This window comes from Sorghum bicolor, chromosome 4 (genome assembly GCF_000003195.3).
Source record: "Sorghum bicolor cultivar BTx623 chromosome 4, Sorghum_bicolor_NCBIv3, whole genome shotgun sequence".
NCBI lineage: Eukaryota > Viridiplantae > Streptophyta > Magnoliopsida > Poales > Poaceae > Sorghum > Sorghum bicolor.
This window is the reverse complement of record NC_012873.2, coordinates 40,222,760-40,250,715: the sequence shown is the minus strand read 5'-3', so window position 1 is coordinate 40,250,715 and position 27,956 is coordinate 40,222,760. Positions and strand designations below refer to the sequence as shown.

General features: G+C 43.4%; 1 protein-coding gene across 6 annotated transcripts; it reads left to right on the top strand.

Annotated features, from left to right (window-relative positions):
• LOC8081695 (serine carboxypeptidase 1) lies at positions 2,985–27,485 on the top strand. 6 transcript variants are annotated; one of them, XM_021458581.1, is made up of 15 exons: positions 2,988–3,375; positions 3,776–3,924; positions 4,047–4,126; positions 4,370–4,492; positions 4,572–4,674; positions 4,815–4,852; positions 22,533–22,634; positions 22,728–22,808; positions 22,900–23,043; positions 23,441–23,509; positions 23,594–23,715; positions 24,853–24,966; positions 25,829–25,874; positions 25,958–26,033; positions 26,125–26,449. In XM_021458581.1, the coding sequence occupies exons 1-14, from the start codon at positions 3,194–3,196 to the stop codon at positions 25,988–25,990; spliced, it is 1,386 nt and encodes a 461-aa protein (XP_021314256.1). In that variant the 5' UTR covers positions 2,988–3,193; the 3' UTR covers positions 25,991–26,033; positions 26,125–26,449. The 6 variants fall into 6 exon arrangements, with proteins under 6 accessions (XP_021314257.1, XP_021314256.1, XP_021314255.1 ...); XM_021458580.1 differs by having other exon boundaries at positions 25,958–26,454; XM_021458579.1 differs by lacking the exons at positions 25,958–26,033; positions 26,125–26,449 and adding an exon at positions 27,252–27,485 and having other exon boundaries at positions 2,990–3,375; positions 4,047–4,096.

Here is a 27,956-nt window from a genome sequence, read left to right as displayed (position 1 = left end):
GTCCGTAGATACGTGTCCAAAAACAGTTTCAACAAATACAAGCAATGATTTTAGCACGAACGAGTTGATATCATATAACCATGTTTGTAGCAATACAAGTTTTTTTTTGACTGATGAAGTAGCAATACAAGTTCATCACACACAGTTTTAAAAATCTTGAGTTTTCATTTCAGCACACACAATTTAAAAAATTCATACAATCGCTAGCTTTCTCTTGGGAGTCATCTTCTTTGGTGGTGCTGTAGCGGTAGTCGTCTCCACAGGACTAGTGGTGTCATCATGAATTTGTGAAGATGTGCCCTCTGCCAATAACATCACAAGCTTGCTGCAAATAAATTTTATACAACAATTAGATGTATGGAAATAATTGGTGTATGGTAAGTGTGCCAATGTGTCTTACCTTCTTGTGACCCTTCCTGGACTATCTCGTAGTATTTCTTCTCTAGTCGGACTGTGTGGAGTGCAAGGTTCTGGAGGTGCTTTTTTAACATTCTTCCTAGGTTGGCTACGCTTCCTACATTTGATGTAATAAATTCATGTGATTAATATTGATATTTGAATGCAATAAAAATGCAACACTAGTGAAGTAGTACCTCTTTTTTGCAGTTCCATTGAGTGGGCACTTGACACTAGCTTGCCTATGGCCCTTTTCTCCACACCTTTTGCAAGTCATTGGTCCTCTGATCATCTTCTTACCCTTTGCATTTGTTGGAGCAGCATCATTCTCACATCCATCCTCACGTTCACCCTCATTTGTAAATTTACCTTCTTTGGAACCTTTCTTCTTGTGTCCACCTTCCATCAATCCCTTCATTCTTAGTATCCTCATTCTTCCAATTGATACTTTTGCAAGATGTGCACCAACTATAAATGGAAGGTCCACATGTGGCCATTGTGTTTTATCTGTCAATGGCTCAATCTCTCTTCCATAAGCAGCCCTAAATCTACTAACTGAGTAGTACTCATGCACAAACTGCTCTAGGTCAACTCCTCTTTGGTGTGTTACATATGCCAATACATGTTGACGTGGCTTACCAGTGTGTTGCCATTCAAGACAAGTACAAGTTCTCTAGTGTAGCTTGACAATATGCCTCACAGAAATGCCTCTATGATCCCACACCTCTGCACTCCAATTAGAACATGGAACAAGTTGCAAGTGCCCCAAACCTCTAGTGTTTGCCCTTAGCTGAACCATAATTGCCGGGAGTATCCTTCCTTCGGGCATCCTATACGCAATAATTCTCCTCTTGTTCCAGAGTACCACGATCCTTTATCTGATCTTATCAGCAAGGTCAGCAACAGGTAAGTCTTTGTGCTCTCTAATCCAATTATTAAATGACTCAGCAATATTACTAGTTATGTAATCACACTTAATTTCTGGATTGAAACCACACCTATACCATAGTAGCTTATGATTATCATGTAACCATTGCACTGCTTGTGATGATTCACTTACCATTTTAGCAATATTGTCAAAGAAAATATCCTCTCTGTAAGCCCTTGCTGCAGGATATATCAGGCCAAACCCTCTATATCTCTTATGGAAGTTTTTGCAAAGATGATAAAAACATTCCCTTTGTTCTGCATTTGGGAATACATTCTTACCAGGTAACCATTACAAAACAGAGTAATAAGAAAAAGACAAAGTGCAAAAAGTAATAAGAACACATGTAATGACCATCTCACCAGGTACATCATCGTTAGTAGGAATGGCAGCACCATCAATATCTTGCCCAAGGTCATAAACATTGTCTTGTTCATCCATTCCACGATCACAGCCTTGTCTAGGTATATTTGATGTGCCCTCATCAAATATACCTAAAAGCTCACACATCTGATTCTCACTTATTATTTCAATTCGACCTTCGTCATCATGTGTCTCTACGATTTGTAGTGTTGCCCAATCCATTGTTTCCATATTTGGACTGTGATTTTCTACAGACCTATACAGAAGCCGTCACCGCATGGTTAAGTATTGTCTCTACTACTTAAAAATAAATAAGAACAGGGATAGTGCATTCAATATTTACCTTTCAACTTGAACAACTGGAAGGTCATACTCTATTGCCGGAAGAGGTGCAGTGGGCAATAAAGATCTTGCCAGTGCAACACCATCGATGGGGGCCTCCACTGGTGCCCCTAGTGTGCCATCAGCCAGGCCATCAGCAGCCCCGACCACATCACCAGAAGCCCCGGCCATGTCTGCAACGACCGTGTCCAGGTCTGCAACGGACGAGACCTGGCCGGCCAGGGATCCCGCCGGGGACAGGGAACCAGAAGGGGCGGCGGCTGCGCTTTCAACGGCCGTGGTTGGCCCTCCAGCAGCCACGGCAGGACGTCCAGCGGCCATGGAGAAGGGATCTTCGGGCGGCGGCGCAGCCTCGGTCTTCCGTGTCGGCGGCAGGTCGACTCGCGTTGGAGACGAGAAGTCTCGTACGTGAGAATTAGGGCTGCCGCGGTCGGAGACGAAAAGTCTCGTACGTACGTGAAAGTCTCGTACGAGCGAATGAGGAAAGGGCAGAATAGGTATTACGAAAAAATATATTTATTAAGTTCACTAAATATGCTTTAAAATAAAAAAATCATATAATAGCCATGTATAAACGTTTCAGGTCATATTATAGCGAAGTCTATGCTTAGAGTCATACAATAGCAAAGCACAATGTTTCAAGTCATATAATACCAAATTTCTCAAAGCCTGGGCGATGCCATGCGTTGAAGCGTCGCCATTGATACAAACAACCTTAGCCACTGCTTTTGTTGGGCTGGAATTTGTTTGGGCCCAAATAAACATAAATAACGGGAGACCTTGTAAAACACGAGATGGGCCGGGCACTTGGGGTCAAGGCCCATCCGCACGGCCGACTCCGCGCCCATCAAATTAGTGACACACCATACGCACACGCACAGGCGACTCCCCGCCAAGCGTCAATCTGCACGCTTGCACGGCAACCAGCCCGCCGGGCATGACGCGGCCATTACTCATCCAGTCCAGCTAGCCCGCCGGCGTGACGTGCACGGCGCACGCGTACGTTTCTCCGATCCCTTCCGCTGGCTATATCTCTCCTCCTTTCCTTTTCCCCTTCCCTTCGTCATCAGTCATCACAAAGCCTGTCACAGACACAGAGAGATTGTCCATGTCCTAATTCCTCTTGGCGAGTGAGTGGCCGGCAATAATCTAGCTAGCATCGCCATGTCTCGCCCAAGGATCCTTGCCTCCGTGGAGGCCGGCGTGCGGCTGCTGCGTGTGGCGGCGGCGGCGGCGGCGGTCTTGCTGTGCCTGTCCGTGCATCTAGGGCGCGCGGCGCCGCTGGGCGCGGAGGTTGCAGAGTTCCCAGGGTTCGAAGGCAACCTCCCCTCCAAGCACTACGCCGGGTATGATCTGAAATCCATCTATGAAAAATCCGAGTGAGTGCCATGTCGATCTGACGCCGGGGGCCGTCGGACTGTAATATTTAGAGTGCCTTCAATTCCTAGGCACATTCCAGAGTGCTTTCAATTCCTGTTCTGCCTTCAATTCCTAAGCACTACGCCACGGTTCATACACATCACATCCTGTTCTGCCTTCCATTCCTAGGCATATTCCATAAATAGTTGCAAATCCTTTGAAACTTTTTGTATCGGTTTCAGTACCTTCATCAATTGCATATACACAAAGTCGTTTCGTCAGCATTGCAAACATTTTGACTGCTATATGTATCGCAATGTTGTACTACAGTTTTTACCAATAAGATGTTCGTTGTCCACCGTCCCCTCGCTTCCTTCCTGTGTGCAGGTATATAACAGTTGGCCATGAGCAACAAAAGAGACACCTATATTACTATCTTGCCATTTCTGAAAGGAATCCAAGCTTAGATCCTGTGGTCATCTGGATAAATGGTGGTCCAGCATGTTCAGGGTTTAGTGCATTTCTGCATTCAATTGGTAAGTACGTACTTTCCAGTGATGGTATTTCCTCAGTTGTATGTGGTATAGTTATTCTTCTTGTTATAGAAAAAGGTTATGCTCTTCTCTTTCTCAGTATGTACAACCGATCTTTTTTACAGGACCTTTTAAAATGGAGGGCTCCCAAGTTCACATTAATGACGGTCCACGAGTAACCCTAAACCCTTACTCATGGACAAAAGTACATATACATAATTTAGTATAGCATTGCCTTTCAGTTTTGACTGTTAATGTTATGAAACAAGGCCGACCAATCCAGTTGGTATCTCTTTTTTGTTTATTTAAATACTTATAGGGGGTTGCAACAGTCAGTTGTGTACATTTATATCTGCATTCCATAAGACCCGCTGCGGAAGTGGGGTCAATTAGTTTTGCCATTCCAAACATGCAACTGATGACACATTTGTTGTACAACCAATCACAGATGGCTAGCCTCATTTTGGTTGACTCGCCAGCAGGTGTGGGCTACTCTTATGCTGATACCGAAGATGACTACACAACAAATGATACAAGCAGAGTAGTGGACTTGTATGATTTTCTGTCAAAGGTTAGAATGGTTTATGATCAACAATATATTGTAACACAACCAAATTTCTCTTATTCTCATGACGTGGTTCTTGTTCCAGTGGTTTGCGGAATATTCTGAATTTCTATCTAATCCTTTCTACATAGCTGGATGCTCTTACAGTGGAGTGATAGTACCTGTACTTGCACAGGAAATTCTAAAGAGTAAGTTGCAACACAAATTTTTTTATCTATAAAACATACTGATGTTTTTTAACTAAAAAAATAAGTATTGTGATAATTCTAGACGCATCTCTCAATCCTGTATAGTTCTCTTCATATGACATATATAATGCAATATTTAGGAAATGAAGAGTCCGGTGGGATGAAGATAAACTTCAAGGTAATGTGCACACAACTATTTTAGTTCATTTATAGCATAATTACATATTTTTTGCTTTACTTATGTGGAAACTTGTAAAATTCTCTATCTTACATTATACATGTAATGTAAGGTAAGCCAACATTTAAGTGGTCTCATCAAAACAACAAAGAGACATTCTTGTCCTACTGTTATTAGTACACTGGCACTTTGGTCTTGATCTGCTTGAACACCCTAACATCAAACCAAGGTTTATTAGTACACCAACGGCCAAACCATACCCTATCAGATGATCATCATACAGGAAAGCTCCAATATTTTCTTTCAATATTCGGGTCATAACAGATTCACAAGTAAAAATGTTAGAGAGACATTTCTAACCAAGAAAGGTAACGGGAAGCCTAATCATTGAGTTGATTTTGGTGGATAGCCTATAGATAATAGACATATCTGTAGATAGGTCACCGCAAGATAAAACTTAGCAACTTGATCTCATCAGGCCTTAAACTAAATTTTCATGATTGTCTGCAACGTGTTCAATATCTAGTACATCCTCCTCCACCCAAAGACAATTTAGGACATGAAGTATACTCCTCTGCTCGAAAAAAGAATACATTCTAGCATAGTACCGGGTCAAAACATCTTGAGTTTGACCTAGGTTATGTAGAAAAATATCAATATTTATTAGATCAAATAAGTTCTGTTACTTCATTTAAAATAAATATTTCAATTGTATATCTCTATTTGGTGTCATAAATATTATATATCTTTTAGATAGTCATACTAAGAAGAGAGCAAGAATTCATTGCATCCTTTTCCGGATAGAGCTAGTATATGACAGTCATGGATAGGTTAGAGACAAGATATTTTCTTCTTTACCATTTACGAATCCTTCAAAATATTTATAAATACATTTGGAGATAGTTCGGATGCTATAGTCTCAAGAGGGGGGGGGATGAGGCCCTAAAAATGTAAAGCAACAAATGTTAATATATTTAAACTACTTCACCCCTAAGAACTAACCCTACCACAAATCCAAAAGACACCAAAATATTAATCCTTATTAGGGCCACGAAACTAAGCCATGTTCTTAGAAAGAACACACTAGTAGTTGGACCATAGGATTTCGCAAGAATGAAACCTAGTAAGTACATCACACTAAGACAAGACCAAGCCTTACATAAGATGCACACTATCTCTTGAGCACACATAGAGAGAAGCAATGAGAGTAATGCTCATGGAAAGAAAGAGTTGGGCAAGACACAACCCAACATTTCCCTTGGTGTTGAGTAGTTGCCACTACCCCCTAGTCAATGCTAGAGCACGCACTAAAGGTCCCTCTTAAGTCACAAAGGCTCAAGATTTACTAGGAGTACCCATTCTCCATTTTGGATTGAAGGGTCTCAAAACAAGCACACTTTTAGGAGTCTCCAAACAAGATCTCCATTGGCAAGGTCACCTACTTCTCCACCAGCCCATCTATGAGTTACCGAATTGCAAGAGTAGCAAGTAATCAATCTTGATGACTTGATCAAACTCCAAACAATAGCACATAAGAAGCACACTAAGTTGCACAATCTCAATGGATGATTTGTTGGGGCCACTAAGGTGCCACCAGATCACACCGTGCAATACAACAAGCATATGCAACTATATCTCTTCACTACACAATCTCACCGGATCGTCCTCATCCACTCAGTACCCTTCATCATATCATCTAACGGGCAACGACACTACCTAACACACAGTATAGCATAAAGTTACCATATGATCCAGTGGCTTTAATCCACTGATCTTGTGCACTATGATCTTCACTTCTGGCTCCTTTTAAGTCTGATACTGTCCGATTCAACTTTTTTTGAGATTTTATACTTCTATCTGTTCTAGGCACTCTTGATTAATTTTAGTTGGAGTAACTCTAATGTGTGCATCAAAATACTCTCAAATACAACTTTGAGAAAGCTACTAACATTGACCCCAGCTTAATAGTACGACTGTAGATAAACAAAATTCTGCTCACAACAGTAATAATGCACTTAGACACTCTCGTATCCTTAGCCTTCATGAATATCCTTGCACCATATGTCCAATCTAGTCACCAAGGGCTAGGAAAACCATGTGGTCTCAATATAATGTAACCAACTATTTCTCATTAATCCTCGAAAACAAAGTTAGCCACATATGCTTGTGTTCATCAATCATCAGAAATCAGAATACGAAACAGGGTCCTTAATATGACTAATAGTATAATCATACTATACAAAATTTTTATTGTGTTTGTGGTAAGTACACATTAATACGAAAAATGCACTGACCATTATAGGTCTAATCCTTGAGCTTTGTATTATTATTTTTGTATATAGAAGTGTGTTAAAAAGCTTATAAGTAATTGGTTGCCTAAAACGAAGGCTCCATGACTCCATGGACAACTCAATTTGTGGACATTATTTTATTTTCTCCATCCAAACACTAATTTTCCTAAGATCAACTTTGTATATGCCATTCTACTTGTTAGAATTAGCTTGCGCCTCCCCTATTGGGCTGGCTGTTGGCCTCCTCAGGCCCATGTACTCTTCTATATATATATGTGTAATCTCCATGTAATCAATCAATCTATCAAATACAGTTGGCCAGTTCGGCCTTCGTGGTATCAATCGCCTGATCGGGTCCTGTGCGACCCCTTCATGCGCTTCCGCTCCCGTCGTGTGTCGCGCCCTCCCCTCGGGCCGCGCCCGCCTCCTCGTGCGCCGCCTCCTCGCGCGCTGCGTCCTTCTTCGCTGCGCGCTACTTCCCACGCGCGCACGTCCCCCTCTCCTTGCGCCGCCGCCCTCCATGGCTTCTTCCCTCTCACCCGCCTCCTCTGGGGCGCCAGCCACTACCGATGCTGCTGCCTCCACGGCTCAGCGACGTGATGAAGCCCTCGCCGCGGCCAAGATCCTGGAAGAAGAAGCTGCCTCCGTCCATGCCAACAATGTCGAGCGCCGCCAGCAACTTCAGGAGGAAGTTGACCTCCTCAAGACCGCCGCTGCTCCCCAGGAGCGCGTTCGCGCCGCCGCTGCCGCTCTCGCTGAGGAGCGTGTGCAGGCTGACGCTCTGGAGCAGCAGGCAGCGGCCCTCCGCGAGCGTCTTCGCGCCGAGGCCCTCTGGGACGACGACAACCGCTCCGTCTACTCCAAAACTGAAGCCGTCGCCCATCTGCACCGTCAAGCTGCTGCTGTGCAGAACGTCCGCAACCTGGTGCCCATCGTCCTCAACATCCAGTCCACCAAATATTCCAAGTGGCGCGAATACCTCCTCCTCACCCTTGGCCGGTATGCCCTGAAGGATCATGTCCTCAGCGACCCCCCTCCGCTCGATGATTCGTCCTGGGAGCGCATGGATTATGTGGTCCTCTCGTGGCTGTTCAACAGCATCTCTCCGGACCTCCTGGACATCGTCCACGCTCATGGCGGCACCACTGCTCGGGCTGCCTGGCTCGGGATCGAGCAGCAGTTCCTGAACAACCGTGAGTCTCGGGCTCTGCTCCTTGACGCAGAATTCCGCAACCTCTCTCAAGGGGCACTCTCTGTCGACAAGTACTGCCGCAAGATGAAGAGCAAGGCTGACGCTCTGGCAGATCTTGGTGAACCTGTCAACGACCGCACCCTGGTGCTGAATGTCTTGTGGGGCCTCAACGAGCGCTTCCAATTCGTTGCTCAGCTCGTCACACGCCAGCGCCCATTCCCCTCATTCGGTGACGTCCATGCTGATCTTCGCTTGGCTGAGCTCAACATGGCCCCGCCCTCGGCGCCTCCTTCCGCTCTCATCGCCTCCTCAACCAGCAGGTCGCCCGACTCCTCGACAGCACCCGCTCGCACTCCCCCAGGCCATCTTTTTCCTGGGGGCACCTCCTCTGGTGGTGGTCGTGGCCGGCGCCGCCGCGGTGGGCGTGGCCACGGTGGTTCCCAGGGTGCCTAGGACGGCCAGAACAGTCTGCACGGCAGCTCCCAGTGGCCGTCCCTCTTCAACCCATGGACAGGCTCCATTCAAATGTGCCCTGGTGGCCCTCGCGCTCCTTCTCCACGTCCCGGCGTTCCGCAGCACCACCAGCAGGCCCACATGGCTGGTCTGCACAATCAGCAGGCGCTCATGGCTGGCCATCATCCCCCTCCCATGGCGCCACTTCCTCTGCAACATGCTGCTCCACCCCCAGCTGGCCCTGGTATGCAGCAGCCCCTTGTTTGGAGCCCCTGGGATCCGCAGTCCCTCGCCAACTCATTCAGCACGGTGACTCTCACCCCCCGGGAAACTCCGATTGGGTTGTTGACTCTGGATCCACCTCCCACGTCGCATCCAGTCCTGGTATGGTCACTCCCTCATCCTCTTCTGTTTTTCCCACCTCCATTGTTGTTGGCAACGGTGCCACTCTTCCTGTAGTTGGCACTGGTTACTCGACCATCCCGGGTCCCTTTCGCCTCAACAACGTTCTCATTGCTCCTGCTATTATTAAAAACCTTCTTTCTGTTCGACAATTTACTTCTGACAATCATGTTTCCATTGAATTTGACCCTGCTGGCATCTCTGTGAAGGACCTTCGCTCCAGGGCCACCCTCCTTCGATGTAACAGCTCGGGACCCCTCTACACCCTGCAGCTTCCATCGACCCCTACTAGACCCTGCGCTCTCATCACCACTCCTTCCTCGATGGACTGGCACCGTCGTCTCGGCCATCCTGGCAAGGACGCCCTACAGAGCCTCGCCCGGACCTCTTCCATCATCTGCAGCACCCCTGGCGATGCCCCTTTGTGTCATGCATGTCAACTCGGTCGACATGTTCGTTTACCCTTTTCTTCTTCTTTGTCTAGGGCTTCCAAACCTTTTGATTTAGTTCATTGCGATCTGTAGACCTCCCCTGTTCCTAGTGTATCCGGATTTAAATATTATCTAGTAATTCTTGATGATTACTCTCACTTTCTATGGTCTTTTCCTCTTCGTCTCAAATCTGAGACTTTTTCATGTCTTTCCAATTTTTCACCTACGTTCTCACTCAATTTGGTTGCACTATTAAGGCAGTTCAATGTGATAATGGTCGTGAGTTCGATAACTCCACCTCCCGCGCTTTCTTCCTTGCAAAGGGTGTCGTCATGCGCATGTCTTGCCCATACACCTTGCAGCAAAATGGCAAGGCTGAACGCATTCTCCGCACCACCAACAATATCATTCGCACTCTCCTCTTCCAAGCGTCTATGCCTCCCCCTTATTGGGCTCACGCCCTCACCACTGCTACCCTCCTCCTCAATCGTCTCCCCACCAAGACCCTCAACATGTCCACTCCTCATTTTGCTCTCTATGGTACTCTTCCCTCCTACCATGAGCTTCGGATCTTTGGCTGCACGTGCTATCCCAACCTTTCTGCCACCACACCACACAAACTCGCCCCTCGGTCCACTCTGTGCGTCTTTCTTGGCTACTCCACCGATCACAAAGGATATAGGTGCCTTGATCTAGCCACTAATCGTGTCATCATCTCTCGTCACGTTGTGTTTGACGAATCCTCCTTTCCCTTCTCCAACCAACGACCCTCACCTATTCTTACTGACCTTGATTTTCTAACTAATGGTGCGCCTCTCCAAGCTCATTCTACTCCTGCAGGTGTAATACCCGATTTTAAGGACAAAACCAGATATGCACCATATGTGAGTCTTAGAAGGCAAATCTCACACATAGCTACAAATAAAAGGTAATATCAAAAGACAATGCATAAATATATAATGTACATAATATAAAAGAGATAACCTTTGACAACAAACATCGGATAGATAATCTCCAACTTCGGGTATTAACTCCACTCTACAGGATCCAACTGACTGGTTGATCACAAGCCTAAACTTCTCCTGAGGTTTAGGAAAAATAGCAATAGTGAGTCCATGTCGAACTCCACAAGTATAGCAACTAGATTGTATAGCTCCCACAAATCTCATGATCAATGTGACATAAATTATGTAAAGCATTAAACAATAAACAATGAGCATATTTAACACACAAGAATCATCACCCTTAATGTAGATGTCCCCAAGGCCGCTCCTGACCGTGAGCTTGGCTAGTATACTAGTTTTAACACTCTGCAGAGGTTGCACATCTTTACCCATGAGTCATGATTTACCCTTTCACCCAAGGTGATCAGCCTCTTAACCCACTACCAAGGAAGGTCAGCAAGGATCACTATGAAGCCTTTCAAAAGTTAGGGCCGCAAGGTTTCCTTTGCGCGCAGATATAGATACCCCCTTCCGAATGGCACAATGACGCGCAACCTATACACATAGGGACAGGGGCTCGCACTATACCCAAAACGGTTCAGCCCCTCCGCCCTTTCGGGTAATCTCTAACAAGCTAGAAAATGTCTTCATACTGAGCTAAAGCCAGAGCCATTATAGCCCTCATGGTTGCACTGTTGTCCCAAATGATCACGTACAGACAAATCATAAAGTTGCTAAAAAGTCATTTTTATCGTTTATTACTTAACATTCATCTAGTCACAGGATCATGGTCACAGAAATAAAATCTAAATGCTATACTTGCCTTAATCCAAATGCTCTTGCTGATCTTGCTGGTTGTCCAAGGCTTTGATCTTAATCACTGAAGCACTCTGGTTCACCCATGATTGCTCATCGTCTAATCTCGATCATCGATCACACAAACAATCGAAGAAAACATACACGAAGCAAACAAGGCTACAATTAGAACAGTATACCAACCATATAAAAATAGTATGAAAAGTTTATAAAATGATTCTACGCATCGCTATGATTCCATAGACGTAAAGGTCATGAAAAAGGGAGTTAAAACGAAGAAGTTATGAATTTTCTAAGATTTTATATAGAAAAGTAATTAATTAATTAAGGTCATAAAACTAAAAAGTTTCAAACTGGTGAATTAAGTTTACTAACATGTAGAGCACATTAATACGAATCTAACGCAATTTGAATGAACAGAAACGGAGTTAAAATGAATATTTTATGAGCAAAAGAAAATGAGTGGTAAACTTGTAATTACTGAAAACGTATTTTGAATCAACCCGGGGTGGATTACGCTTTCAAAGCAGTAAAGCGTATTTCCTAAAAGCGCTAAGGACGGCGGGTTATAAAATGAAGTTTCCCAGGGTCTCTTCAGAAAAAGTGCCAGGCCGAAAGGGTGAGTTCTAATCTCGTCCTCTGATTCTCGATCCAACGGTGTAGGCTCAATCAAGGGGGAGGGAGCGGCCGGCGGTGAGCTCCCCACGGCGGAGCGCCATGGCCGGGAGCTTTAGAGCTCACTGGAGCTCAGGGTTAAGCGATTCTGGGTGCCTAAATTCAAAAGAAAAGTACCAGGGGGTCGAGAAGGAGGAGGCGAATTCACCTGGGGGCTAAACGTGTCCGGGAAAGCTCGAATTTGGGCAACCCACGCGGGATGGCGGCTCGGTGCTCCTGCAGAAGGTTCGGTGAGGATTTAAGAGCAAAAGATCGCGCTAGAGAGTAAAAGGAAGGGCTCGGCATGTTCGTCACCTTTGTCCGAAGCTCGGTACGGTATCAATTTTGTTGACACGGCCATGGACAGAAAGTTCCACGGCGGCGGCGTTCTCCGCTTACGGCAAGATCCAAACGCGAGACCGAGGCAGGGGTAAACAACTTCTTGGTGCCTAGAGAGAAAAAGGGTGGACGCAGGCGCTGCCAGGGGGCTCATATAGGTGCTCAGATTGGGCAAGGGCGAGGGAAATCCCGAGTACTCGGGATCGGTTTCCTCTGGGAGAGTCCGAGTCGAACCCGACGCCAGGAGGAAGAAGAGAAGGGTCGCTGCTAAGCGGGCCCAGAGTGGCAGTGACACAGATGGCAGGGCCAGCGTGCCTGTGAGAGGGGGAAAAAAAGAGGAGGGTGCCCACGATGCTTCCTGGGCTGGTTGCGCGCGCGCTGGGCCGCGGTAGAGAGAGCGGGCTCGGCCCAGATGAGAAGAAGAGGGGCGCGCGGCGCTGGCCAGCTTGGGCCGAGGCCGAGGGCGCCGAGCTGGGCCACAAACTGGGAGGAGGAGGAAGTTCCTCTTTTTTTTAATTTAATTCAAAACCTATTTCAAATCCATTTTAAAGTCCGTTTGAAAATATTTGTGCTCTTTGGTCAAATCACTCAGCACAATAAAATTAATTCTCCTGCATGAATGCACAAACAAGTTGCTAGCTCTATGATAAATTTTATTTTAATGAAAAATATATTATTTTTTCTATATTCACATGAGCACAAAACAAAACAAAAAAATAACCAATTAAATTAAATTTTCATCTATTTCAAAAGGAGCAAATTTTTGGGTGTTACAAATCTACCCCCTTAAAATGAATCTCGTCCTCGAGATTCGAAAGAGGCACGGATTCCAAAAGAGAAACAGGAAAAAGATCTTGATAACTACTTCAACTTCACAACTTGTATTCCAAAGGCAAACACTCATGTCTCGGGATCACGACTTGTGAACAAAACTACCATAAAATGTCTATTTTTCGTAATTGTTCAAGGTCCATCTTGACTACCAACCTTTTGTCTTATACAACTCAAATATATGATAACTTAGCATGGATATGCCTCCTCAGGTAGGAGTGGACCACCATGGTACTCAATTTTTTTTCCTGATGGTGCGGTTAAGAAAATTTTCCACTGGGTAGCACGGATCACTCCTTTGTGTGCACATAACCATAGGATATCTTAGAAGAAAATTATCACTTCAAGCTCGATTAAATATGCATCAGCCAGTGATATCAAGGTACTACCCCCTTAAGACGAGGTTGGTTGGGGGACATTAGGGACTAATTCTCCTATCCTTTTTGGACGCTACACATCATATCGTCTTTTTAATCTGCTTGTACCGAGTCTCTTAATCCAGGGTTACGTTCCTCGCTAAATTCCAATTATCGGTACCTTTATCATAGTTAAGTTGCTTCACTCTCGCATCCCAATTATAACTTCGTAAACTTTGGTGTCATCTGATCCTCATAACATAACTCTCAATCCATGAGTATCAGCAAGGATATATATCTCCATTAATAGTCTCTAAATAGGATGATATCTTGAATCAAAATAAATTTACCAAGCACTTGTGATCCTAATATCTTTAACCACTTCTTCTCCTTGTAGCTTCTTTAATTAGGCTACCTCCCTTAAAAGGGAGAACTAGGGGACACAAGGAAGTTAGCTTGCATTTTTTTTCCAGACAAGTTAACTAACATTGAGAACTTCTGACATTCTAAAGAACTTATGTGCAATGGAGCAAACAGGTATCGTGAGATTTCCTCGTGATATGAAAACACCAGTGTAGTAGATTAGACATAACTCTTATTCTGTTAATCCAATAGAGCATTAGCTTATACTGTAAGAAAGCTTATGAAATTCACCACAACTTTCCTGTAGAAGACCTCCTTAGATTCTGTATTTAAGCTTAGGTAAAACAACCAAACATATTATCCTTCCTGATAATGTCTTAGCGAAGGTGTAGTAAATTCCAGAAATTATATCTCGAGCTACTTAACTCATCTGGAGATGATCCTTATATTTTTGAAAAGCTTATGAAATCCTCTACAACTTTCGTATACAACTCCTTCCCAGATTCTGTCTTTAACTTGGCTGAAAATAGGAAATCCAGATCTGTCCAGATTTTGAAACAGAACAGAAACATCCTAGTGTAAATATCATATCTCAGGTTCTACTTATTTAAATACGTTCCAGCTTATACCGTTGGAAAGCTTAGCAAATTGTCTATAACTTTTCTATACAATACTTTTCCAAATGCTATAGTTATATTCGTCTCAAACAGTAAGTAACCGAAACTGGTCCAGGTTCTTGACAGCACAGTTGTATCATCTTGTGATTTTTGTAACTTCCAAACCATAACAGCTATGAGGGTGATTCTTGTGGTCAGAGAAAGATCTTGAAGTCTAGTTGTTTCCAGAAAAATTTGGTAAACTTTGATCGATCAGATCTGGATATACACAATGATTGTTGCAGACTGCTCCAAAAAACAGCAAGGGATAGAAACAGGATATAACCAAACCCAACTACTTATTTCACTACTCCTTATGCCTTAGGCCTATAAACTAAATGATATTGTGGAGAAAACCCACAAGATCATTGCACTCATTGCAATGATCCAAGTCAAGCATAAACATAATAACAAACCAATTAAGCATCGAAGGTTCACACTTCGCTCAACTTGCGATACTATCGTTCTCTTCATAGTAAGGGTAGAGATCCTAAAACACCTATTCCAATGATGCCAGAAGGTGGTAAGAAAAAGTTCTAAAAGCATATCAAACAAAGAGTGGAGATGAGAACAAGTCTTTAAAATAAGCAACAAGGTGAAGATGAATAGCAATGAAAAGGATATAGTATAGAGGAAAATATCAAGGATTATAGAACAAGGATTTTATGGCAATTTCAAAATCTTAAGACGGCCAATTTCTAACTAGGCTTGCGTCCTACAGCCAGCATTGCTCTGATACCACTTTGTAATACCCGATTTTAAGGACAAAACCAGATATGCACCATATGTGAGTCTTAGAAGGCAAATCTCACATATAGCTACAAATAAGAGGTAATATAAAAAACAATGCATAAATATATAACGTACATAATATAAAGGAGATAACCTTTGATAACAAACAGCGGATAGACAATCTCCAACTTCGGGTATTGACTCCACTCTACAAGATCCAACTGACTGGTTTATCACAAGCCTAAACTTCTCCTGAGGTTTGGGGAAAATAGCAAGAGTGAGTCCATGTCGAACTCCACAAGTATAGCAACTAGATTGTATAGCTCCCACAAATCTCATGATCAATGTGACATAAATTATGTAAAGCATTAAACAATAAACAATGAGCATATTTAACACACAAGAATCATCACCCTTAATGTAGATGTCCCCAAGGCCGCTCCTGACCGTGAGCTCGGCTAGTATACTAGTTTTAACACTCTGCAGAGGTTGCACATCTTTACCCATGAGTCATGATTTACCCTTTCAACCGAGGTGATCAGCCTCTTAACCCACTTCCAAGGAAGGTCGGCAGGGATCACTATGAAGCCTTTCAAAAGTTCGTCTAACATGTTAGCGCCGCAAGGTTTCCTTTGCGCGCAGATATAGATACCCCCTTCCGAATGGCACAATGACGCGCAACCTATACACATAAGGACAGGGACTCGCACTATACCCAAAACGGTTCAGCCCCTTCGCCCTTTCGGGAAATCTCTAACAAGCTAGAAAAGGTCTTCATACTGAGCTAAAGCCAGAGTCATTATAGCCCTCATGGTTGCACTGTTGTCCCGAGTGATCACGTACAGACAAATCATCAAGTTGCTAAAAAGTCATTTTTATCGTTTATTACTTAACATTAATCTAGTCACAGGATCATGGTCACAGAAATAAAATCCAAATGCTATACTTGCCTTAATCCAAATGCTCTTGTTGATCTTGCTGGTTTTACTGGTTGTCCAAGGCTCTGATCTTAATCACTGAAGCACTCTGGTTCACCCAGGATTGCTCATCGTCTAATCTCGATCATCGATCACAGAAACAATCGAAGAAAACATACACGAAGCAAACAAGGCTACAATTAGAACAGTACACAAATCATATAAAAATAGTATGAAAAGTTTACAAAACAATTCTACGCATCGCTACGATTACATAGAGGTAAAGGTCATGAAAAACGGAGTTAAAACGAAGAAGTTATGAATTTTCTAAGATTTTATATAGAAAAGTAATTAATTAATTAAGGTCACGAAATTAAAAAGTTTCAAACTGGTGAATTAAGTTTACTAACATGTAGAGCACATTAATACGAATCTAACGCAATTTGAATGGACAGAAACGGAGTTAAAATGAATCTTTTATGAGCAAAAGAAAATTAGTGGCAAACTTGTAATTACTGAAAACGTATTTTGAATCAACCCGGGGTGGATTACGCTTTCAAAGCAGTAAAGCGTATTTCCTAAAAGCGCTAAGGACGGCGGGTTATAAAACGAAGTTTCCCAGGGTCTCTTTAGAAAAAGTGCCAGGCCGAAAGGGTGAGTTCTAATCTCGTCCTCTAATTCTCGATCCAACGGTGCAGGCTCAATCAAGGGGGAGGGAGCGGCCAGCAGTGAGCTCCCCACGGCGGAGCGCCATGGCCGGGAGCTTTAGAGCTCACCGGAGCTCAGGGTTAAGCGATTCTGGGCGCCTAAATTCAAAAGAAAAGTACCAGGGGGTCGAGAAGGAGGAGGCGAATTCACCTGTGGCCTAAACGTGTGCGGGAAAAGCTCGAAGTTGGGCAACCCACGCGGGATGGCGGCTCGGTGCTCCTGCAGAAGGTTCGGCGAGGATTTAAGAGCAAAAGATCGCGCTAGAGAGTAAAAGGAAGGGCTCGGCATGTTCGTCACCTTTGTCCGAAGCTCGGTACGGTATCAATTTTGTTGACACGGCCATGGACAGAAAGTTCCACGGCGGTGGCGTTCTCCGCTTACGGCAAGGTCCAAACGCGAGACCAAGGCAGGGGTAGACAACTTCTTGGTGCCTAGAGAGAAAAAGGGTGGACGCGGCGCTGCCAGGGGGCTCATATAGGTGCTCGGATTGGGCAAGGGCGAGGGAAATCCCGAGTACTCGGGATCGGTTTCCTCTGGGAGAGTCCCAGTCGAACCCGACGCCAGGAGGAAGAAGAGAAGGGTCGCTGCTAAGCGGGCCCAGAGTGGCAGTGTCACACATGGCAGGGCCAGCGTGCTAGTGAGAGGGGGAAAAAAGAGGAGGGTGCCCGCGATGCTTCCTGGGCTAGTTGCGCGCGCGCTGGGCCGTGGGAGAGAGAGCGGGCTCGACCCAGATGAGAAGAAGAGGGGCGCGCGGTGCTGGCCAGCTTGGGCCGAGGCCGAGGGCGCCGAGCTGGGCTAGAAACTGGGAGGAGGAGGAAGTTCCTCTTTTTTTAATTTAATTCAAAACCTATTTCAAATCCATTTTAAAGTCTGTTTGAAAATATTTGTGCACTTTGGTCAAATCACTCAGCACAATAAAATTAATTCTCCTGCATGAATGCACAAACAAGTTGCTAGCTCTATGATAAATTTTATTTTACTGAAAAATATATTATTTTTTCTATATTCACATGAGCACAAAACAAAACAAAAAAAATAACCAATTAAATTAAATTTTCATCTATTTCAAAAGGAGCAAATTTTTGGTTGTTACAGCAGGTAACCCCAACACTCCCTGTGCTGGCCCTGTTCCACCAGCCCAGGAACTTTAGGCGCCTCCGCTGCCTCAGGAGGAACTCCAGGAGGTGCCCCTGGTACCCCGGACGCGCGTACAGCTGCCACGGACTCCTGCTGTGTCCAGCACAGTCCAGGATCCTCTGGTGCAGCAAGCGCCTGCTGTGCTGGTTCCCCAGGCGCCCCAGGTGGTGTCCCAGCCGCTGGTACCCCCAGCGGCCTCCTTTCAGCGGCCACCAATTGTCCACGTCTACATGCGGCGCGCTCCTCCACCGGCACCCCCCCCCTTCACTGTCCCCTGCTGCTCCTACTCGGCGCTCTAGCATCATTCCTTCCCCGCCACGCTTCGTGAAGGATGCCCCTCCTGTTGGTGTTGTTCCCATCCCACCGCTCGTCAACACCCACAACATGACGACTCGTGGAAAGGTTGGTTTCCTGCAACCTCGCCTTGACCTCCATGCCGAGGCCCTCTCACCTATTCCACGATCATGCCGCGACGCCCTCACTGATCCTCATTGGCGCCATGCCATGGAAGAAGAGTACGCTGCACTCATGGATAATCACACTTGGGATCTTGTCCCTCGACCCAACACAGCAAATGTTTTTTTAAAGAGAATTAACTCTACTTTTAAGAAAGCACAACGTAACAGGTTCACTGGGGTTACTAGCCACAGTACAAAGCAAGTCTAACTCAGCCCACAACTCGGAAGGAAAGGACAACAGTTTTTACAACTAAAACAGAGCTGCTAAATTTCGACGACATGCGTAGCCGTGGAGGACTTGGGTTGGAAGTTCTTCAGCCAGCTTCTAATTGCCTCCAGAACCTGCCACACGCGCTCCTTGTCCTCTTCCTTCAAAAGGATACTCCATCTCTGCAAGAATGATATCGCCACATATATCACATCAGTTGGCATTTTAATAAAGACCCTCTCAATTGCCATCTTGTTTCGCGTAATCCATAACGCCCAGGCAAAACCCGTGAAGAAAAACATCATCAACCGCTTAGGTAAAGGCCCCGTGCCATATAACCAGGTCATAGACATATCTTCTATGGACCTAGGAACAGAATCTAGTTCAAAGATGTCCTGTAGAATCCCCCAAACTAACCGAGCCAAGTGACAACCAAAAAACAAATGGTTGATGGTTTCAACAATGTCACAAATATAGCAATTTATATCACCCTTCCAACCTCTCTTTATGAGATTACCAGCCACCTGGAGTTTATTATGGAAAATTTGCCAAAGGAAAAACTTGATTTTCAAAGGAATTTTGCATTTCCAAATAACTCCAGCGACTCTACTAGGCATACCTCGATCTGTTTGGAACCTATAAAGAGATTTCGTAGAGTACTGTCCCTTTGTCTCTAAAGCCCAGGACACCACATCAAAATCTTGGGTCTCCAAGCAAACCCCCGGTAAAGAGTTAGTAAGATCTACCCAATTGATATACTCTTCTGTGGTTAAGGCACGCCTAAAATCCATAACCCAATCCCCTTCATCCCAGCAATCTGAGACAGAACAGCTAGGATCTCTCACCATCCTGAAAAGGTGTTCATGGCCAACAGCAAGTGGAACCTCCCCGGCCCAGCAATCTTCCCAGAACTTGCAATGATTCCTATTTCTTACCTTAAAAACAGCACCCCATTTAAAGAGATTTTTCACTTTATGTAGTCCTTGCCAGAATTGGGAGACCCTTTTTGTCTTAGATTTAAAGAAACCCCCTTCACCCATATACTTAGCTTTGACAATTTTGAACCAAAGATCCTCGGGTTCCTGAAAAATCTTCCAGATCCACTTAACTAATAGGCAGTCATTCATAATTCTAGTATTTATAATCCCTAGACCTCCTTGGTCCTTAGGTCTACACACCATTTCCCATTTGGCCATGTGGTATTTAAATTTGTCCTCGGCTCCTTGCCAAAGGAATTTAGCCCTAATGCTATCCATTTTCTTGTGAATCCCATCCATGAGCCAGTAGAAGCCCATACAATAAAGAGGGATACTGCTTAGACAGGAATTAGTTAAAATTTGTTTCCCCCCAGATGTCAAAAATTTCCCTTTCCAGGGATCAAGTTTGGACATCATCTTTTGTGGAAGAAAGCTGAAGGCCCCCATGGCTAAGTAGTGATCACTGATAGGAATCCCTAAATATTTCATAGGAAGTTCCCCCAGAACACAATTCAACATATTGGCCATTTCTTCTTTCTCTCCTTGAGAAACTCCAAACCCATACACCTCACTCTTGTGGTAATTGATTTTTAGGACAGTCAACCATTCAAAGCAGTACAAAATTAATTTCAGGTTAGTAATAGAAGTAACAGACCCATCAATCATGATTACTGTGTCATCTGCGTACTGGATATGAGTAATGCCCCCTGGGATTAAGTGTTCAAGGACTCCTCGGATGTGACCCTTTTTTGAAGCCTTATCAAGAAACACTCCTAAGACATTAGCTACCAAGTTGAACAGAAGAGGAGATAGAGGGTCCCCTTGTCTTAAACCTCTGAAAGTTTTAAAATAGGGACTCCTTTCCCCATTAACATTGATGCAAACCTTCCCATCTTTCAATGTACTCATAACCCAGGAAATCCAAAGAGCCGGAAATCCTTGACCCACCATAACCTGTTCTAAAAAACTCCATCTCACTCTATCATAAGCCTTTTCAAAATCCAGCTTTAAGATAAGACCTTTTCCCTTAGAATGATGCAGTTCATGAATCACCTCATGTAAAACCACTACACCATCTAAAATATTCCTCCCTTTTATGAAATCCTTGACTCCTTAGAATGATCTTGTCCCTCGACCCAACACAGCAAATGTGGTCACCGGCAAGTGGATTTTCAAACATAAATTTCACGCTGATGGGACTTTGGACAGATACAAGGCTCGCTGGGTCCTCTGTGGCTTTACCCAACGTCCCGGTATTGACTACGATGAAACGTTCAGCCCTGTGGTCAAGTCGGCTACTATTTGTACTGTCCTCACCTTGGCTCATTCTCGACAATGGCCAATTCACCAACTCGATGTGAAGAATGCCTTCCTCCATGGGACACTGTCTGAGACTGTCTACTGCTCGCAGCCCACTGGTTTTGCAGATTCTACTCATCCTACTCATGTGTGCAGACTTAACAAGTCCCTGTATGGACTTAAACAGGCACCACGGGCATGGCACAGCTGCTTTGCCTCCCATCTGTTTTCCCTGGGGTTCACTGAAGCCAGATCAGATACATCATTATTCGTTTTTCACCGAGGCACTGAGACAGCTTACTTGCTCCTCTATGTGGATGACATTGTCCTAACAGCATCCTCACAACAGCTCCTCCACCGTGTTATTGAGGCTCTGAAAAAGGCATTTGCTATGAAGGATCTTGGTCCACTTCATCACTTCCTTGGCATGCACGTTGAGCAGCAGGGCGACTCCCTATTTCTCTCTCAACTTCAGTACACTTTGGATATCATCACCCGGAATGGCATGAGTGATTGCAAGCCTTGCTCCACCCCGGTCGACACTTGTGCCAAGGTCTCTGCCTCTGATGGCCCCTCTGTTGCAGATCCTACAGCATACCACAGCCTCGCAGGGGCTCTCCAGTACTTGACCTTTACCTGGCCTGACATTGCATATGCCGTCCAACAAATCTGCCTCTACATGCACGATCCTCGAGAAGCTCATCTCGCTGCTGCCAAAAGGATCCTCTGCTACCTCAAGGGCACCCTGGACTATGGCCTGGTCATCCCGAGGTCATCTCCGTCACAGCTCACTGTCTACACCGACGCTGACTGGGCTGGCTGTCCAGACACCTGCCGTTCTACCTCGGGCTATGCAGTCTTCCTCGGCAGCAGCCTCGTCTCCTGGTCATCCAAGCGGCAGCCCACCGTCTCCCGCTCCAGTGCGGAGGATGAATACCGTGCAGTTGCAAATGGCGTTGCTGAAGCTACCTGGCTACATCAACTCCTCCAGGAACTTCATCACCCCATGTCATCAGCTTGCCTCGTCTATTGCAACAACGTCAGCGCCGTCTACCTCTCCACCAACCCTGTACAACACCAGCGTACCAAACACGTGGAGATCGATCTCCATTTTGTATGGGAACGCGTTGCCATTGGGGCTGTTTGGGTCCTCCATGTCCCCACCACATCCCAATTTGCTGACGTCTTCACCAAGGGACTTTCTTCATCCGTCTTCACTGATTTTCGCTCCAACTGAACGTCCAGCTAGCTACCATTCCAACTGCGAGGGGGGGGGGGTGTTAGAATTAGCTTGCGCCTCCCCTATTGGGCTGGCTGTTGGCCTCCTCAGGACCATGTACTCTGCTATATATATGTGTGTAATCTCCCTGTAATCAATCAATCTATCAAATACAGTTGGCCAGTTCGGCCTTCACTACTGATGAAATTTGTATTACACTTTTTCTCCAAAGTACATAATAAAATTCAAAATATCATTTTAGTTCAAATAACTCAATTCCATGCTTTATTTTTGCAGGGCTATTCATTGTGTAATCCAGCTATTGATGTTGACATAGAGAACAATGCACATGTTCCATATGCATTTCGAATGGGTTTGATTTCAGATGAATTGTTTCAAGTACTATTGTTTCAAACGTAGCATGTTGTCTTATTTTTCTTATCTAATATTAAAAAAAAAATTCTATGGTAACATTTTGATTTTTGTAACCAGAGTTTGGTTGCTACATGTAATGGAAAGTATTGGAATAACTCCAATCCATCGTGCCAAGGGAACATGGAGCAATTTTATATGGTAAGTTAGATATATATCTCAGGTTATCCAATCTACCTATAATTAAGCTCTATTATTGATCATGTCTAACAATTTAAAATGTGAGATGCAGCAAATAAAAGGTATTAACATGGAGCATATTCTATGCCCCCCATGTCGATACAAGATGGGGATAACCAATGAATTTGTGGAGTATGATTCTGGTCAAATGTTTGAGCGCCTTTCTAAAACCTCCAAGCATGGTTTAGAATGCCATGTTAGTATTTGATCTACTAATGGCCTCTATTTTCCTGTTTTTTAGTGGTGTATGTACTTCCTCAATATAATGGATTTTTAGTTGTGCCAAGTCAAACCATGATAAATTTGACAAAATTTGCAGTAAAAAGAACAGTAATATTTACAATATCAATTTGGTTTCATTAGATACATTATGAAATGTACTTTTGTAGTTTATCTCTTCGTTTTGGTAGATGTTAATACTCTTATCTATAAATTTGGTTAAATTTAAGGACGATTTGACTTAGGACTACTACAAATCTATTACATTTCAGGATTGAGGGAGTAGTATTTACTATTTAGTATATACCTTATCTCTAAACAAAAATATGAAGTATTTTTGGGAATTGTAAGTTTCTATTTGGATTGAATTCTAGGATCAAGAGTTGGCCCTTGAGAAACTCTTTGATACAGATTTGGGCAGAGAAAAACTGCATGCAAAAAAGGTTAGTAAGGGCGTTGCAGAATTTGATTAATATTGATGAGGCGAATTTGGCTACTTAATTTAAGCATTGTGTCCATTTATTTAGGTTGAAGTATCAGGATCATGGAAGAGGTGTCCCAAGCGTGTTCTGTACACGAGGGATATTCTAACATTGATAGAATATCACTTGAACATAACATCCAAAGGTTATAGAGTGTTTGTTTACAGGTGAGCAAATTAGCTAGGTGACATTTCATTCTTATTCATGAACTAATACTGTCCTGATATAATATTCGTAACATTCATATTATGAACTTCGTAACATTCCATGGAAAAAAATCATATTTCTCAAATGGAAACCCTAGTCCAACACAACGTCTATAGCTTTTTTTTGTTTTTGTTGTTCTTATGATTTTTCCAGAGGGACATTAATTTTACATATAACCAGCTAATTGCATAGAGCTTCAAGCAAAAAATATTTTTATTTTTGATAAAGGAGATTTTATTAAATTTCAAACACTTTACAATGAGATGATAGAAAATCTTGAAAAGAGCTTCTGGCCTCTGCCTAAACAAGCACACGGCCAACAAAAAAGAGTAGCACAACACATTCTAGTGATTATAATTCTGTAAACTAGACTGTCACCCAAGTGACAGAAAAAATATCCTTGACCGCCTGTCCCAATTGTTGTAATGCTGTAGCAACCAAACCATACAAATGTAGCTTCTTGAGAATGGACCAAGAGCCACTGGATAATAGAGTATAGAAGCTACACATGAGAAACAAAATTCTTCTTTTAAAAAAATAATAGCATTTTTTCTTAATGATAAGGATTGACTCGTGGAACCACGTGGTGTATACGATAAAACTAGAATCACTCGGAGAGCACTCAACAAGATCATCTAGTACCGGACTTTACTCTAAGGATTTCTCAAAGAAGAGCCATGCTCAATTATCAAATCATATAAATCTCAACTCCCTTGAAATGATGGATTACATGGTTTATTTATACTAGGAATATCCCTTCTAGTTGGGTGTGAACATAAGCATAAATAAAAGCAAGTGGAAGATCATCTTGTTGGCCGAAATTGAAGAGTGTTCTCATTCTCACACAGCCAACAACAGAATGTGCAACCTTCACTAAAATAGCCATAACTCCTAGCTCGAAAGTCCAAAAGATGTACCCTTTGTTGCGTTGGAAACTAGTTCATGTAAGGAAAGTAAATGGCATGTAAAATAATTAATTAAAACAACTTTAGCATGTCCACTACATGAAGGTGATGCAATCATGCAACTACCATTGTTTTATTCTAGAGTAACTTCTATTTATCTATTGTGTAATGTTGATTACTACTGGAATGCAGTGGAGACCATTCTTTGCTTGTTCCTTTTACTGCAACTATGGAGTGGCTAAAGAAACTAAACTACAATGAAATCGAGAAATGGCATCCTTGGTTTGTGGAGAATCAGATTGCTGGGTAAGTAACATCTATTTCCTAGACAATGAGATAAATGCAGATATTTTTTGCTCCATGAGATGCAGAGTGATAAAATTAATAATATTTGTATTCTACATCTCGTTTGAAAAATGGATCCATAAACTTGGAACTCACTCAATAATGTCTTGCATGTAGTTTCTTTATCTTAAATTTCGTTACAAAAAACATAACAACTAGTTTATGTTTTGTTATATTTCATATTCTAATTTTGAAATATATATTACTTAAATATGTTAGTACCGATCAATTTCTCATTCTTCCAGTCTCGTTAGTCATTTGGGTCTGAATACAATTGTAGTTCCACCATAAGTGTCGTAAAAGCACGATACAATTTCTCAAATTGAGAATAACATGTGCAGAGTTGCTGGAACACTTTCACAATACATGTACATATGTCAAGTAAAACAGTATTTATAACAGAGAAAGCCCATATCTTTTGATATGGAGTGCCAAAAACCTTTGGGAAGGCACTCACACAACTTGTGAACACAAAGTTTAACCCCTACGACCTATGAACTAGAAGTTCACTCTGGATTATCAAAATCCAACGATGACAAAAAAAGTTATTTAGTGGGATGTTTAGAAAGGAAGCAATATCGAATTGATCATTTGGTAGTTAAGATAGTAAATTGACTTCAAATTATTAATAGAAGTGCCAAAGCCATACAATTTGTGTAGGTTGAACACGCATATATATGCGCACATCAATGGTAGTGCTAAAGTCAAATTACACTTAAAATGCATCCAAATCTGCCATCTCTTAAAAAAATTATACTGTAATTAGTTTTGGATAATTGTTTCTAATAAATGACATAAACTTTTGCTTTGACTGTTCTAATAGGTACTCAATTAGGTATGAGAACAATATATTGTTTGCGACAATAAAGGTACGCATATCTACTTCTTGTATAATAGAGTAAAATGCACTGCCACAATCGATTCTCAAACTTGGCTTGGAGGTAACTTTCAGGTCCCTAAACATCCAAAACATTTGGGTCACTAAACTTGCCTACTAACTACACGATGGCTTGGACTGGACCATAGAGGTGAGGTCCACATGATAGCCCTAGCCCTAGCCCTATCTTCACTGCTTGTTTTTATCTCTCACTCCTCGTATTGTGTCCTCCCGCCCAGCAGACATCCTCTTCCTCTATGGCACATCCTCCATACCTCTTCGTCCTCCAACCTAGACACCCCATGACGGCCTCTTTCGTGGCTGCGAAGTATAGTGACTACATGTCCTTGTCTTGGATGAAGCCTTGATCCCTCTATCAAGGTCCTAAATTGTGTTGCCAGCATCTCAAACGCTACCTTGTCACTAATGAGGTTGTGCACATTGTGTGTGTGTGTAGAGGGGGCATGCCCTTTTGTAGCACTCGCTGGCCACCGTATTTGCCTCCCATGCAAAAATTAAATGTACACCATCTACACAATGCGGGTTGTTGGGCTATAGGTTCATGGTATGCCACTATGAGGCGGCCCCAAGGATCAGGCCTCGCTAGGGTATATGCGGTGGATGTGGTCAATGAGCATAGGGGCACGATGGTCGTGGTCATCGTGTGCCACATTGAGATGTCCTAGTAGAACCAAGCTATGTGAAGGCTAGGGGTGTGTAGTTTCTTGCACAATGCTCGACACACATGCACTCCTAGCCAGTCAAGTTTGACTAGAGCTAGTCCTCAGTGTAAGGGGCTCAAAGCATCTGATGTGGATAAACAGATAATTGATTAGGACGAATTAGTTAAATGATGAATTGAATGGGGTCAGGATGAATTGATCATTCCTAAGGAGAAATTTGGTGACAAAGGTTGTTCCACATGAGCAATAACGTCTATGCGGGCATATACCAAACTATTGGGCATGCATGGGAGGAGGTGGGGTGACAAAGCTTGTCAAAAGGGATGAGCAAGGATGTGTGGGAAGCAGGCATTGGTGAAGAGCTGGATGAGAGATAGAATGAGTGAGGGAGGAGCAAGCAAGGAGACGACAAGAACCGACATGATATGTGGGCCTACTTCTCTAGATAGTCAACAATGAATTAACACAAGTTATGGAGATTATGACTTCACATGATGCAATTTGCCAGTTTATTGATCTGAATCTGTATTGAGGTTTGGGGACCTAGATGTTATGTCGAGCTAAGTTCAAGAGCGAGTGGTGTATTTTACTCTAAATATCCATTCATTAGGAAACGTGATCTAATCAAGTTTTATAGGACCCTACCACTGTGTACTAATGGGTTGAATTTTGTACATTCACTTTAGGGGGCAGGTCATGTTCCATCGGACTATTTGCCACTTGAAGTATTTGTTGCCTATCAAAGGTGGATAGATGGGGCAGCTTCTCTGTAATAGTTTGACTCTTACTGCCAGTTTTGCATAATAAATCTGAATTAAGTACCAAGGCCAACTGTGAGATCGTCTCCGTTGCTGACATTGCAAATAAATTTTGGAATTGGACTGGATTGTTTCACTTTAATACAAGCACTATGACTATAAGCTTTTGATAATCTAGTAAAGGAATAATTTTTCGAATACAACGAAAATCCTGACTGTTTCAAGAGTAAGAACAACAAAGAATGATACTCCAATCTCACAGGAGCTCGTGGCTAATTTGTAGATAAGAACTAGCAAAGCATGGCTACTGATCTAGATGCTAAAAACTAGAATCAAGTAGGACCATAATAATATATATTTGTTTTATATCGATGGGTGATCTCAGTCGGCCTTCTCTATGTACTTTTACAGCCAGGTCTCTGTCCAAACACGTAAGTATAGTCTATATCTCCATAATCACGAAGAGACCGAACTCATCTCCTCTTTTTTGTTCAGTCAACAAATCTATACCTACCACTAGTACATAGATGCTCTAAGCCGGCGGTGGCAAAAACTTTCCACAGACGGTTTTAGTTATTGTCCGCCTGTATTGTAAAATTGTACAGCGAGAATTTAAAACCGCCTGTGTAAACG